The sequence below is a fragment of the Pristiophorus japonicus genome, chromosome 4 (assembly GCF_044704955.1).
Source record: "Pristiophorus japonicus isolate sPriJap1 chromosome 4, sPriJap1.hap1, whole genome shotgun sequence".
Classification (NCBI taxonomy): Eukaryota; Metazoa; Chordata; class Chondrichthyes; family Pristiophoridae; genus Pristiophorus; species Pristiophorus japonicus.
The window spans coordinates 250923990-250940599 of NC_091980.1; the positions used below are offsets into that span (position 1 = coordinate 250923990).

At 43.3% G+C, this 16610-nt stretch overlaps 1 protein-coding gene across 2 annotated transcripts in view; it reads right to left on the reverse strand.

The window, feature by feature from the left end:
• The window catches only part of aspg (asparaginase homolog (S. cerevisiae)), a 126128-nt gene that overhangs the window by 47859 nt on the left and 61659 nt on the right, over positions 1-16610 (reverse strand). For both annotated transcript variants that reach the window (XM_070879276.1, XM_070879275.1), the window contains exons 7-9: positions 7169-7281; positions 4991-5176; positions 3117-3230 (exon numbers count right to left, since the gene is read on the reverse strand). In XM_070879276.1, coding sequence (XP_070735377.1) covers positions 3117-3230; positions 4991-5176; positions 7169-7281 — 413 coding nt within the window. The remainder of the gene's footprint in view (positions 1-3116; positions 3231-4990; positions 5177-7168; positions 7282-16610) is intronic.

Genomic DNA, 16610 nt, shown 5'->3' on the forward strand with positions numbered 1-16610 from the left:
GAATTTGAATCCCTCCCTTGTGCACCACTCCTCAAGCCATGTATTCATCTGAGCTATCCTGCGAATCCTACTTTTGAGGTCCTCCTTTTTAATTTAGCTCCTCGCTCCTTAAATTCGTCTTGTAGGACCTCATCCCGTTTTTTACCTATATCATTGGTACCTGTATTCACCATGACAACTGGCTGTTCACCCTCCCTTTTCAGAATGCCCTGCACCTGCTCCGAGACATCCTTGACCCTTGCTGCAGGGAGGCAACATACCATCCTGGAGTCTCGGTTGCAGCTGCAGAAATGCCTATCTATTCCCCTTACAATTGAATCCCCTATCACTATAGCTGTCCCACTCTTTTTCCTGCCCTCATGTGCAGCAGAGCCACCGACAGTACCATGAACTTGGCTGCTGTTGCCCTCCCCTGATGAGTCATCCCCCTCAACAGTACCCAAAGCGGTGTATCTGTTTTGCAACGGGATGACCGCAGGGGAGTCCTGCACTACCTTCCTTGCACTGCTCTTCCTGTTGGTCATCCATTCCCTATCTGGCTGTGTACCCTTTACCTGCAGTAAGACCAACTCACTAAACGTGCTATTCACGTCATTCTCAGCATGTGCGGCAAACCTGTCCCACCCACCCTTTCTCTCAATGACAATCTGTCCCACCTGTGACAGGGACTGTGGTTTCCGTCTTGGACTGTTCAGCCACCTGAGGACTCATTTTAAGAGTGGAAGCAAGTCTTCCTCGATTCTGAGGGACTGCTTATGATGATGAATTCACTATACGTAACATCCCTTTCACAGGAGAATTGTATCTGGAGTCATTGGTGTATAAATTTTAAATTGTTGCACCCATTTTATGGGCCGATCTGCATGGGAATTTGGGCCACTGCTAAATTGATCAGGGCTCTTTTTAAGGTGGCCCTGACCATCGCCTGAAATGAGCGCAGGCCTTATTTCAATATTGAATTGAGGCTCCTGTGCTTATTTCAGATCTGAACTCCTAAATGTGTGTGCCCTAGTCAGTGCTTGTGATATGCATGCTCCAACTAGTGGTTCCGTTTCTTTAGCTGCCTAACTAGCAGCGGAACTTCCACACGCATAAAAAGGCAGATCTTCCTCTTGGGTGCGATGTACTTAGATGCAAAGGATCACCTGTGCACAGCCGCCAAAGAAAATCAGGCGAGGAGGACTGTACATGTTTAACAAAGCCCATCCAATTTTCCATCCACAAATTTATATTGACTAAAAAATGTCCGGTCCTATTATCCGTGCACTTCTTCCATTTGATTTTCCTCTGTGATGCGTTCAGGTGATCCTTTACGCCCAAGTGCAATAATTTGCCCTAAATAGTCCAAAAGCAGATTGCTATAACAAAGCTTAAATTGCTCATTTCATTTACTTAAAGATCAGATTGTGCCTTTGGATCAAAAGATCAAAGGGGATTGTTCCTTTGATTTAATTAATAGTAGTGTTCTCTTCATGTGAAAGGAATTTCTGACACTGGTTTCTCTTTTTTAAATTGAGGTTTTGTGGAAAATGTTCCTTCAAAGGAAAGCAGCTGAAGTGTCATGTACAAGACACAAGGGGCTACAGACTGGATTCCTTTGGAATTCTGGTATTTCACTCGAGTAAAAGTTTATTTTCACTCTGAGAATATGCCATTATATGATACAATACAATATACAATATGCTAACACAGGAAGGTTTATGCTAAAATAAAACTAACGGAATTTTCCATACCAACGATCAAGATTATTTATCACATCGACAGAGACTTTTATATTATAATTTTATATTGTTATTTGATGATAAATAAATATATTACTGGCTTAAATCTCTGTAAACTTGCACCAAACCAATGGCGTAATGGTGATTTTCGGCACTAAGCCCTAATTTTCTTAATTTGTTACCCAGATTTCACAAAACCACCACCAAAACCCTCTACCGCTAATTAAGGCCACTTCACCTCACGCCTGCAAAATTGCAGTTCATGCAAATTTCCTGAATTTAGGCGCAACAGGATCCAAAGTCACATTTCTGGTGTTTTATGGCAATTTTTGAAACGATTCCTTTGATTGCCCCTCACTCAGACTTGCAATGTATTTTCTGTATCTTTGGCTGCATCTTTATGGCACCAGAATCACTTGCATTAAAAATTGAAAAAATTTTCAGGAGTACATTTTCTTAATTATGTTGTACCAAACTTAAATGGACTCAAAGAAGGAATATAACACAAGTCCCGTGCCTCGTTTCCTTGTGTTCAGATTGTTTATGCCAATTTCCGCTGGTTTTACGCTGTATTTTTATGTTCCAGCACGTGCTAATGAGATTCTCAGAAATGTTAGCGTTACTTATCAAGAGAAGATTGCAGCGAAATCTGGCCTAAGAAATTCCGGAGCACTCATTCTACATGAAAGCTTTTCTCCTCACAGAAATCTCTTGTTCATGAGACAGACACAGTGCTCTATAATATGGAGTGTGAACATGTCCCGTGATACATCATATGTTCCCATCTTGTTGGGCTGTTGAGAATATGTCAATAATAGTCTATGCACTTAATCGCAGGGGACTTGAAAGACTTGCATTTATATAGCGCCTTCCATGACCACCGTATGTCCCAAAGCGCTTTACAGCCAATGAAGTACTTTTTGAAATATGGTTACTGTGGTAATGTGGGAAATGCAGCAACCAACTTGCACGCAGCAATGTCCCACAAACAGCAATGTGATGTTGATTGAGGAATAAATATTAGCCAGGACACCAGGGATAATTCTCCTGCTCTTCTTCTGAGAGGGCAGAAGGGGCCTGGTTTAACATCTTACCTGGAAGACAACATTCCAACAATGCAGCACTCCCTCAGTACTGCACTGCAGTGTCTGCCCAGATTTTTGAACCGACAACATTCTTACTCAGAGGCGAAGCGGCTGACTCCATATGATAGGGTCAAAGATATTAGCCAGTGAGATATTGGATCATTCTTGCAGTGAAAAGCTCAAGAAAAATATGGTGCAAATCTTTTGAGGAAGATACCTTGTCATTGTTCAATGGAGCTACAACGTAAGCTTCTAGAAAACATTAGTGTACACAGCACCGGAGCATTATTTCGTGACTGAAACACATTACCTTACTCTTGTCCTTTATACTCAGTTCGGTCTTGCCCAGTACATAGGACAATTTGGCCAAAGCAGCCTCAGGTGTCATATCAAGGCCAGGAATGATACCTACATCAGTGAGAGCCTGAAATCAAAAATTCACAGGGCTAAACACTCGGAAAGTATTCAGTTGAAATAAGAGGAACTCATACCAGATGATAAAAATATTCTGAAAGAGAGCGGAACATAGACATGTAAGTATAATTCCTTAGAATTAATACTAGCTTTAATGGTCAATGGACTAAATAGGTAGAAATCCAACTTATCGACTTCCCTCTTTGGATAATAGATTACAAATGCTGCACAAGTTCCACAGAGCTGCTGAACTTCGGATAATTTTGGAACCAGTACTCGACTGCATCCTGTCCTGAAATCAGCTGTGGTGACAGATTCAATGGTGTGCCTTGCGCATCGGTCATCAAACCGCTGGCAAAATAGGAACAGGAAGGCGGAAATGAAGTCTTCTCAGCTCAGTCACCTTGGCAGAGCAGCAGAAGCATTCTTCAACTGGTAATAATTCTACTTTTTTAATTAATTGGCAGATTGTTGAAAGCAAAAATCATGGTATGTGCAATTCTATGATCAACAATTTTGATTAAAACATACGAGGGCTTATTTTAATTCCCTTCACCAAGCGTAAACGGAGCGGCAGTGGCTCAAAAATAGAGTTGAGTCACTTACTATCACGTTTATACCAACGTTCTGGGTATCTTGGGTAGGGTCTTTAGATGGGTGGCCAAAGCACCTGCATGTACCTGGTCACTTGGAATGGAAAGTGGGGTGCATAGAACCCCAATTGCTATTTCACGGTACAAGTGGGTGGAGCATGTGCCACACATGTGCCACACATTTGTACCAGGTGGTGAGAAGCTTAAACAGCGGTCCTTAAAGGGATCACTGGAGGCCTCTCACTAAATGGCCCAGGAAATGATACATTTGTTTTTTGGCATGCACAGGAGCAGAGGGTACTCCTCCTGGACCCAGAAAAAACTCCATGCCGTCGCCAGCCTGTCTTGAGGCCCCCACTGGACAGCTCCTCTCCCCCCATTGGCTCAGCATGGAGCCGGCCAATTTCCTATCCTCCCACAATCCTGCGCGATGCAATGGAGCACTGGCAGGGCACCTGCAGCTGGCCAGCAGCATGTCAATGAGGCCTGGGCCTCAAAATGGCTGAGAGTTCACACCGACAACTCCAGGCAGGCAGCAGATGTTCTCTGACCCAGATGCCTGCCCGTTCTCCACCTGTAGTTAACTTCTGACCTACTGTCCCCATGAGCCACGCACAGGCCTCACCAGTTAAGAGGGAGATTCCCTGTTAATTAATTTTAAAATTACCGACAGGCAACATGCTGGCCACCTCTTTTTGCCACAGCAGTCGGCTTACCCCACCCGCCGCCCCCCCCCCCCACCGGGTGCTGCAACTGGCACCTTTCTCAGACAGGTATGATTCCCCGATGGGGAACTGCGTCCAGTATAGTGATGACCCCAGGACTGGAAAACCAATGCGGTCAGGGGTAGTATCTCAGAGGAAGGCAGCCCGCATCACTCTCTCTGACGCAATGGCCCAGAGACAAGGCCAGGTCATAATGTTCAGTTATTTAAAGAACCATGTTGCAGAATTATCCATCCTTTATCGAATAATCTGAGAACCATTTTCTCATTCAACCAATCTTTCAGGAAGGAAATAATTATATAAGTTGATCGATGGAGAAGATTATCCACTCCTGAGCACCCCAGCCAATGATGCTCCACCCATTAAAATGAATAGATGGAAAATCCTGAGCTGGAGAGTGCAGCAGTGGGAAATCCCAGGCATAATCCTTAAATAGATCAGTGACTACTCACCTTTCCTGTTGCGTATGATTGGGTAACAGAGCCTTTCAAACACTGAGTGCAGTTTATTATCAACACTCCACGCTCAGTGGCTTTCTGAAACTCCTCCAACATATCTGGACGGTTATCTGGAGCATTACCCGTTCCATACGTCTCCAGCACAATTCCTTCCATTGGTGCTTGCAGAAATGCTTTTATCTGTAAAGAGATTGCAGCCACAAAGGCGTAGTGCACACAAACTTAATATAACAGCAGTCTTTCTTAAGTCTTACAGCAACACTGAACTCGACAGCATCGAAGCAGTTTTAAAATCCTGAATAAATTTTTCACTTTTAACCACAAATTAATTCTTTGAAAGCAAAATTAGATTTTTTAAATCCACCAATTAAGAGGAAGGCAGCAGATTAAGTTCAGTCAACCGCTTTCGCCCCACACAACACACTCATGGTAGTGGGTTACACTTCAGAAGTTTTTCTGAAAAGATTCCCACAACATCATGCGCAGTATGATCCTTAAGATGCAGCAGGACTGAAAGAATACCCTCTCACGTAGGTCACATTGATCAAGGTGTGGATTAGATGCCAAATGCAGTAAAAATGGCAATGCCCTGGCAACTTCAATTATCCTGTGCACGGTTTCATTTTTGTGAAAAGTAATAAACCTTACATCAATCACTCACAATTTTCTTTCCAGTAACTAAGGTATCAGTCAGAGCAATGCAGAGCCATCCAACTATCTTCAATGTCTCCTGTGTAATTGGAAATTGAATGACAACCATGGACTTGAAGACCTCAAAACTTTAGGGTCCCTGCTTCACTGTCATAATTGTGGTGGAGCGGAACCGCAGGCCACTTGCACTGATGTCATTTGAGATCCCAGGATCATTTAAATAATTGGACTGGGTGGTCGTAGAAGTGCAACAGAGGCACCTGCCCCAGTGAGGTGCAAAACATCATCTCAGCAATGGGTCAAATATTAAAGAGTGACAAATTATTTATTCCTGCAGGGGAACAATACTGGCCATTAGTAGGTAACTGATCCCTTCTAGGCTCAGTTAGCTTTCCTCCCACTAATGTTTGGAACCGAATGGACAAACGGACTGGAATTCCCGAGTAGCCCAAGAATGTCCCCCACGCATCTCCACACCCCAAAGCTAACAGTGGACTTGGGGAGGGTCAGGTGGAAAAGCTCCCTGCCACCCACATCAGCCCAACCCTCCGATTGAAATTTACATGGGATGTTTACATGGGATGGAAGACTGGCAGATCCAGGTACTGTCCTGTCTTCCTTCCTCGATGATTTGCCAAGAATGTACCCTCCTACTCGACCAGAATTTCAGGCCAAAGACTTTCTCTGCTCCTTAGAAGTTGTCCACCTATCAACTGGACTTAATTGGTGTGATTTTTACTTCTACTTTAAATTAATTGCATCTGTACTTGTTGCATGCAATATCATGCACTATTCCCCATTTAGTGTCCTCTTCCCAGGCCTCTACCAATGGGATTAAGTAACCTGCCATTAGGTGCAGGAGGTAGTCTTGTTCAATAACATTCCCTCCTCAGGAGGAAGCACCTTAAATGTTGTTTGCTTTGTTGTAACAATAGTTCTGTAGTTTCACCATGATGAGGGGCTCAGAGCCAAAATTCATCTTTCTCCTGAAGCCTGTGTCCAAAACATCAGCTGCGTTTCCAAATCCAAGAAATAAGTTTATGTAACATACTTTTCCAAGTTCACTTGGTGTAATCAAAAATGAATATAGAAAACATAATAATTAATTTAAATATTTTTTAAGACCAACCAATAAGATAACTGACATAATTCTACAACGGTCTGAAAATAAAATTTTAAAAAGTTAACGACTCAAGGGTGCTGACCTGAATTCTTAAGATTTTGCATTCTGGACTTCAGATTTTGAAAATCCTGGCCCAGCCCATCCCACTTGGATACATGTTTCTTCCTATCCTTTTAATGCAGAGCAATCCTGCTTATTTTCAAATAATTTTCTGTCACTTTTTATATCAGATTCCACATCTCTTGCTGGTATTACCAACACCAGACATTTTGCAATTGTCCCTATCATCATCGTTTTGGAAATACTAATATATCACATTATATTTCTGATTTGCAGTCTCAATTTCATTTTGACCATTCGAAAATCTTTAGCTAATTAGTTTGAAAAAGGAAAGTTACCGTGGCACTGGTGATTCCTGGGAATAACCTTATCAATCCCACATTCCGATTCATATTGGTGTGTACCATAAACTTCTTAGTTGTAGTTGGTCTCCAAACAGTGTCCCAGTTGACTGTATAGAAAACAAACACAATTTCACTCGTCCTGCAGTTTAACAAAATTGAAGCAATTCTATTCTGTGAATAAAGCACACTAAGTACAGAAATAAAAAGCAATTTGCAAAAAATCTAATTACATTAAAAAATCGGGTGGTTCAGCAGGCTAGTTATTTCAGCTTAAGGACTTAGCTTTCAGTTCAGGCAAAAATAATAGGATAAAAGTCTGAGAGTTACAAAGGGCTCAATTTTACCTAAGCCCGTTTTCTGGCGTATTGTCTGAGTTGCGCCACTTAATTAGGTAAATAGATGCTCCAGAAAAAAATCTCTGCCGTTTTCCCGATGTTTAGCCTCTAATCTGCAGCCGTGCAGTGTGGCCAGTCGCCTCGGGGGGTGGAACCTGTGGTCTGCGCTGGAAAAAGGAGCCGGGCCTTCTGCGCATACGCGGGGGGAAAAACTGACGTTCTTGACGTTGCTGAAATGGCCGCGCATGTGCAGTAGAGCTCCGAGTGAGGTGCTTTCCTGGTCCGCTGCGGTGAGTACCCTCCCCCGCCAAGCCTCTCCGGTGCCTTCCCACTGCTCTGTGACCACCCCCCCACCCCGATTTCGTGCTGGCCAGCTTGCTCCCTTCACCCCAAGCTTCACCGGTGCCTTCCCGCTGCTCTGTGGCCCCCGATTTCGTGCCGGTCCAGGTCCGCTCCGCTTCCCACCCCGAGCCCAGGCCGAATGGCCTCCGATGTACTTACCTGCACTGATTTCTTTAACTCTCCGTGAGGGTTTTCTTGAGAGGCCACATACGCTGGCCTAAGTAGAAATGGAGTAACTATTAGCTGGCCAAAGTTGACTAAATGGCCAGAATTGGTGTCGGTGGCTGGTAACGTCCCCTTTTGAGGAAAAAAAACTAACCTAAAAAACCCGTAGCTAAGTGACTTACGCTGGTACAAATTGATTTGGGAAAACTGGGGATTTTTAAGTTAGGCCAGAAAAAGCAGCCTACTCCAAAAAAAACGACACAAATACTGGGGAATATTGAGCCCAACGATGTGACATGAGTTTGGACAGTGTCAATCCAATTTCTAGTGAACACAAAACCGCTCATCTGAATCAGAGAGGTAACAAGGATGGGTGGTGTGCGAAATGGAAAATCTGATACTGGCTTAGTTGGGGTACTCTTCTGAGGTTGGAGTTAAGGCACATTGTTAGGGTACAGTGGAGGAAGCTTTCTCTGCACCTGACCTAGAAGTAGTTGATGTTGACACCTCCAATGGGAAGGTTGTCATGTGTTGGATTATTTGTCCATTTTTCAATAGAAAGGATTTGGAGAGAAAAGTTACTGTAAATGTTTTGTTTTTAAGCATAGTGCATTCAGACAATGTGCATTCTGCTACAATAGTTAGCTCAGATGCTCATGAACTAGTGTTGATGTTGTTTCCCCTTAAGGCTGTAAATAATAGGCAATTTGTTAGACTGTTTCAGCTATCACTAAACACATCATAATCCATTGTCTTGAAAAGTCTTTGATCCCCTTTCTAGTGTGAACAGTGAGAGATAAAGCACACACAGACAAACAAGCAAAGATTTCTTGAAACAGGAATGGTATGATCCACAGGGCTGTAGTGATACCCGCCCTCCTGTATGGCCCAGAGATGTGGACCACATACAGTAGACACCTCAAATCGATGGAGAAATACCACCAACGATGTCTCCGCAAGATCCTGCAAATCCCCTGGGAGCACAGATGCACCAACATCAGTGTTCTCGATCAGGCCAACATCCCCAGCATCGAAGCACTGACCACACTCAACCAGCTCTGTTGGGCGGGCCACATTGTTCGCATGCCCGACACGAGACTCCCAAAGCAAGCGCTCTACTCGGAACTCCTACACGGCAAGCAAGTCCCAGGTGGGCAGAGGAAACGTTTCAAGGACACCCTCAAAGCCTCGTTGATAAAGTGCAACATCCTCCACCGACACCTGGTCAAAGTCCGCCCTAAGTGGAGGAAGAGCATCCAGGAGGGCGCAGAGCACCTCGAGTCTCGTCGCCAAGAGCATGCAGAAACAAGCGCAGGCAGCGGAAGAAGCGTGCGGCAAACCAGACTCCCCACCTACCCTTTCCTTCAACGACTGTCCGTCCCACCTGCGACAGACAGTAATTCCCATATTGAACTGTACAGCCACCTGAGAACTCACTTTGAGAGTGGAAGCAAGTCTTCCTCGATTTCGAGGGACTGCCTATGATGATGATGGTTGATGATGATGGTGGTGTGAAGGCAGTCAGGATTGTGAAAGAGAATGCTGTGAGATTTTCACTGAGGCGAGGGTGTTAGAAATGCTGGAGTTTGTTAGAAGCCACCTTATTGAAGCCGAGTTAGATAACTCACTGATATTGGTAATGTGGAGTGTTTTTTACTTTGTATTAAGTAAAGATAAGTTGTATGGATCCAATCTTAATGGCTGTTGTACATGTTCATCTTACTGTAATAAAGCAGCTCAATGATTTGTATCTGGCCTCATCTGACCAAGTATTTGCTTGGTCCACCTTCTGAGAGAGATTGGAGAAGTGCACCTGTGAAAGACCCCAATATCTGCTCTGGGTTACGAGGGGGTATTATTACATAGGATATACAGCACAGAAACAGGCCATTTGGCCCAACCAGCCCATGCTCCACTCGAGCTTCCTACTGTCTTTCCTCATCTAACTATCAGCATAACACTCTCTCAGATACTTATCTAACCGCCCCTTAAATGCATTAATATTATTCACTTCAACCAATCTCTGTGGTAGTGAGTTCCACATTCTCATCACTCTCTGGGTAAAGAAGTTTCATCTGAATTCCCCATTCAATTTCTTGCTGACTATCTTATATTGATGGCCTCCCCCACAAGTGGAGGATTGCTCTTCCCCACAAGAGAAAACATTCTCTCTGGGTCTATTCTATCAAAACCTTTCATAATTTTAAAGACCTCTATTAGCTCATCCCTCAGCCATTTTAGCACAGCGCCTTCTACAGGGGATCTAGGACCTGTGTGAACAGAGCAAGCAACAGCATATCTCCTTAACCAATCAGATTCATTAATCCTTACGGAGGCATGCAGATTCTGAACCAGCAAGTTTAAGTTAGAAAAGTTAAATCAATGCGAAATCATGTACAGAAAGCGAAATAAAGAGAAGGAAAGAAAGATGGGATTAAGTGAAAGAGATAAGAGTCAGAAAATGTTTTAAATAAAAAACTATATTTTTTTTAAAACTCCAACAATTATTAAAATGTGAAGGAATGAGGCTTCACACTTGTAAAAGTTAATTTTCAGTGAGGTTATTTGGCTATAATCAAGACCTATCACACCATTAAAGATGTACTTACACTGGAATGGACAAGCCCGAACTTATTCTGCCTGTTTAATGGGTATCTCTTATGTCAGGACCACAACTTCATGCCCTTCCATGTGTTTCAATGCCGAGTCTCTCAGCGAGATGTTGTTATAACGCAGCTTCTGGAGGAATGGGGTAACCTGGACAGCAACTTTCTGATTTCTGCAGTTAACTGTACATGTCCGGTCACCGGATGTTGCTGTCCAATTTGCTCTTTAATAATGGTGAGTGATAATAGCCTCACTATTATTGCGTGCGGTGACCCGGCCCAGAAATCGGCATGGTCCCGGCCTGCAAGATCATCATCGGGCCGTGATCATTAGAGGGAGCAGCGTGCAGCGGCATGCCACTTCAGGGAGCAGTGCACGCTGCTGCAGGAGGGCGACGGCTGATTGCAGAGCGGGCAGGTACAGCGGGAGCAGCGAGGTTGGGGCGAAGGAGCGGCAGGAGTTTGTAGAGGGATGTGATCGGGGCCCAGGAGAGGCGAAAGTTCGGGGCCCAGAAGAGGCGAGGGCCCAGGGGCAGCATGAGCCAGTCTACACTGCGATTGTGTGCGCACTAGGTCCATGCAGCAGAGCTGGTCTCCAGTCGTCTTGGTTAATCCTTACCACTGGACCAAGACCTAGCTCTGTCAAGCCTGTGTGGTGGCTGGTGTGCAACGGCCACCACACGTTAAAAAAAATCCACTCACAGGCGTCTTGTCTTCCACCCTTCAGGATGTAGTTCGGGATCTGGAATATCATTGAAACACCTGTGAACTCATCCGTTCTCGGCGTGGAAGCAAGTCATTCTCGTTTCGAGGGACTGCCTATGATGACTGTTATTTTTACGGAAATTAATTCAATTGATGAACTTTTATACATCTCCACAGCCCAAAATCACACTAACAAAACACACACAGAAGCCCTGCCAGATGCAAATTGGTAAGCACACATCAGCACAAGTGAGCAGAATCTTTGAGCCCAGGAAGCCATCTAGAGGACAAAATGAACAAAGACTTCAGCTCCTTTATTTTCTGTTTCACCGCTGACGATCACATCATATTTATAAAATGTCCCCACCCTGTTCAGAGATTCATCAGAATTCTTCTCTCCTCACTTCCCCAAAGGGGCAAACACTTTGAGGAGAATTTTTACCCCCTGGGGGGAGGGGGTGGGGGGTGGGGGGGATGGGGAGGGGGAGAGAACAGGTGAGGGGTTAAAAATTAAAAAATGGAAAATCCGAGCCCAACTAAAATGGATTTTGCAAGAAGTATATAACCCGAGGAGTCACATAATTTGCAACTCTGCAGTCTTTTCAGGGCCTTCATGAGTCCTGTGATTGACTGTACCTGCAAAGCCAACATGGCATAAGTGCATTTAAGCAGTAGGTAGTTGTAACCCATCCCATAGGAGAGGGAGAGTCTGGCTTTATGTTAAGGACAATGAACAAAGGCTCCAGAATTACTTTTGTTGTCATATTGACTGGCCAAAATATTTCCATTCTGCCAAATTAACTTACAATTTTCAAAATAATTTATTCCACCTAACTGAGATCAGTAATTTTTCAAATATATTAAATATATTATAATGAAGTTTCAACTTCATTAACTGGTTTCAGACAGATAGTGTAGAGCACACTGCAAAAAACCCAGAATATGATCAGTATTGCAGCTGTGGTTCACAGAGCATCATGCTGCCAAGTTGGAGATGGCTTGTTGCCCGACTTGGTCCTCACCCACACGCTCAGAGTTAAAATCGGGGCTATTGCTTTTATTTCTGACACATAATGTGATGAAAATAAAACCCTGTAGCAACACTTTAAAAGTGCTTCTACATGATCTTCCAATCAACTTGCATGATTTTTAGCATTATGTATGCTGTTCTTAATAACATTAAAAAAAACAGGTTATCTGGTCATTATCACATTGCTGTTTGTGGGAGCTTGCTTGTGTGCAAATTGCCTGCCTATATTACAACAGTGGCAACACTCCAAAAAGTAGTTCATTGGTTGTAAAGCGCTTTGAGATGTCCGGTGGTCGAGCCTTTTTTCCTTAATGTCTATTTCTTCACATAAAGATGATATTTTTATCACTCCCACTTTCTGTACTTTTTCTACGTATTTCAGCAGTAAATATTAATGTCAAATAGATAATATAACTTGTTCATTTTGTTCCCAACATTCTAATTCATAAATGTTATGATAATGTCCTTCAGAAATGTGATGAGGTATGATATTGCTAGAAACCAACTTCTAGAATGCTCAGATACTGACTGACTTCCGGACTCTGAATCTGGCCAATTTAATCCAGACCATTGCAGGCCTGTGATTGCAGGCCTGTGCTCAGCCTGCTGTCATATTTCGCCCTGTCTGGCTACATGAACAAAGACAGCACAGAGGAAAAAAAGAAGCAAACAAAAATCCTAATTTTTAGTGCCCACTGAGACCATCCATTATAAGTGGGCTTGTTTCATTAATCTGTTCACATGACACAATACAGCAAGCTTGGACTTAAATTCTGGATCGCAGTAAAGCCAGTAAAGTTCAAATTGGCAGTGCCTCAGTAGCCACGTTACCAAAACAATGATTAAAAAAATCCTTCTCTGGGTTATGAGGGGGTATTATTACATAGGATATACAGCACAGAAACAGGCCATTTGGCCCAACCAGCCCCTGTTCCACTCAAGCTTCCTACTGTCTTTCCTCATCTAACTATCAGCATAACACTCTCTCAGATACTTATCTAACCGCCCCTTAAATGCATTAATATTATTCACTTCAACCAATCTCTGTGGTAGTGAGTTCCACATTCTCACCACTCTCTGGGTAAAGAAGTTTCTTCTGAATTCCCCATTCAATTTCTTGCTGACTATCTTATATTGATAGCCTCCCCCACAAGTGGAGGATTGCTCTTCCCCACAAGTGAAAACATTCTCTCTGGGTCTATTCTATCAAAACCTTTCATAATTTTAAAGTCCTCTATTAGCTCATCCCTCAGCCATTTTAGCACAGCGCCTTCTACAGGGGATCTAGGACCTGTGTGAACAGAGCAAGCAACAGCATATCTCCTTAACCAATCAGATTCATTAATCCTTACGGAGGCATGCAGATTCTGAACCAGCAAGTTTAAGTTAGAAAAGTTAAATCAATGCGAAATCATGTACAGAAAGCGAAATAAAGAGAAGGAAAGAAAGATGGGATTAAGTGAAAGGGATAAGAGACAGAAAATATTTTAAATAAAAAACTATATTTTTTAAAACTCCAACAATTATTAAAATGTGAAGGAATGAGGCTTCACACTTGTAAAAGTTAATTTTCAGTGAGGTTATTTGGCTATAATCAAGACCTATCACACCATTAAAGATGTACTTACACTGGAATGGACAAGCCCGAACATATTCTGCCTGTTTAATGGGTATCTCTTATGTCAGAACCACAACTTCATGCCCTTCCATGTGTTTCAATGCCGAGTCTCTCAGCGAGATGTTGTTATAACGCAGCTTCTGGAGGACCTGGGTAACCTGGACAGCAACTTTCTGATTTCTGCAGTTAACTGTGCATGTCCAGTCACCAGATGTTGCTGTCCAATTTGCTCTTTAATAATGGTGAGTGATGATAGCCTCACTATTATTGCGTGCAGTGACCCGGCCCAGAAATCGGCATGGTCCCGGCCTGCAAGACCATCATCGGGCCGTGATCATTAGAGGGAGCAGCGTGCAGCGGCATGCCACTCCAGGGAGCAGTGCATGCTGCTGCAGGAGGGCGACGGCTGATTGCAGAGCGGGCAGGTACAGCGGGAGCAGCGAGGTTGGGGCGAAGGAGCGGCAGGAGTTCGTAGAGGGATGTGATTGGGGTCCAGGAGAGGCGAAAGTTCGGGGCCCAGAAGAGGCGAGGGCCCAGGGGCAGCCTACACTGCGATATGTGTGCGCACTAGGTCCATGCAGCAGAGCTGGTCTCCAGTCGTCTTGGTTAATCCTTACCACTGGACCAAGACCTAGCTCTGTCAAGCCTGTGTGGTGGCTGGTGTGCAACGGCCACCACACATTAAAAAAAATCCACTCACAGGCGTCTTGTCTTCCACCCTTCAGGATGTAGTTCGGGATCTGGAATATCATTGAAACACCTGTGAACTCATCCGTTCTCGGCATGGAAGCAAGTCATTCTCGTTTCGAGGGACTGCCTATGATGACTGTTATTTTTACGGAAATTAATTCAATTGATGAACTTTTATACATCTCCACAGCCCAAAATCACACTAACAAAACACACACAGAAGCCCTGCCAGATGCAAATTGGTAAGCACACATCAGCACAAGTGAGCAGAATCTTTGAGCCCAGGAAGCCATCTAGAGGACAAAATGAACAAAGACTTCAGCTCCTTTATTTTCTGTTTCACCGCTGACGATCACATCATATTTATAAAATGTCCCCACCCTGTTCAGAGATTCATCAGAATTCTTCTCTCCTCACTTCCCCAAAGGGGCAAACACTTTGAGGAGAATTTTTACCCCCTGGGGGGAGGGGGTGGGGGGTGGGGGGGATGGGGAGGGGGAGAGAACAGGTGAGGGGTTAAAAATTAAAAAATGGAAAATCCGAGCCCAACTAAAATGGATTTTGCAAGAAGTATATAACCCGAGGAGTCACATAATTTGCAACTCTGCAGTCTTTTCAGGGCCTTCATGAGTCCTGTGATTGACTGTACCTGCAAAGCCAACATGGCATAAGTGCATTTAAGCAGTAGGTAGTTGTAACCCATCCCATAGGAGAGGGAGAGTCTGGGATGTGTTAAGGACAATGAATCAAGTTTCAGAATTACTTTTGTTGTTATATTGACTGGCCAAAATATTCCATTCTGCCAAATTAACTTACAATTTTCAAAATAATTTATTCCACCTAACAGATCAGTAATTTTTCAAATATATTAAATATATTATAATGAAATTTCAACTTCATTAACTGGTTTTAGACAGATAGTATAGAGCCCACTGCAAAAAACCCAGAATATGATCAGTATTGCAGCTGTGGTTCGCAGAGCGTCATGCTGCCAAGTTGGAGATGACTTGTTGCCCAACTTGGTCCTCACCCACACGCTCAGAGTTAAAATCGGGGCTATTGCTTTTATTTCTGACACATAATGTGATGAAAATAAAACCTTGAAGCAACACTTTAAAAGTGCTTCTACATGATCTTCCAATCAACTTGCATGATTTTTAGCATTATGTATGCTGTTCCTAATAACATTAAAAAAAAAACAGGTTATCTGGTCATTATCACATTGCTGTTTATGAGAGCTTGCTTGTGTGCAAATTGCCTGCCTATATTACAACAGTGGCAACACTCCAAAAAGTAGTTCACTGGTTGTAAAGTGCTTTGAGATGTCCGGTGGTCGAGTCTTTTTTTCTTAATGTCCATTTCTTCACATAAAGATGATACTTTTATCACTCCCACTTTCTGTACTTTTTCTGCGTATTTCAGCAGTAAATATTAATGTCAAATAGATAATATAACTTGTTCATTTTGTTCCCAACATTCTAATTCATAAATGTTATGATAATGTCCTTCAGAAATGTGATGAGGTATGATATTGCTAGAAACCAACTTCTAGAATGCTCAGATACTGACTGACTTCCGGACTCTGAATCTGGCCAATTTAATCCAGACCATTGCAGGCCTGTGATTGAAGGCCTGTGCTCAGCCTGCTGTCATATTTCGCCCTGTCTGGATACGTGAACATCGATAGCACAGAGGAAAAAAAGAAGCAAACAAAAATCCTAATTTTTAGTGCCCACTGAGACCATCCATTATAAGTGGGCTTGTTTCATTAATCTGTTCACATGACACAATACAGCAAGCTTGGACTTAAATTCTGGATCGCAGTAAAGCCAGTAAAGTTCAAATTGGCAGTGCCTCAGTAGCCACGTTACCAAAACAATGCTTCAAAAAATCCCTCTCAGGTGGCAAAAACCAGGTAAGCTGCTGTTTTTTTTTTTAAACTGTT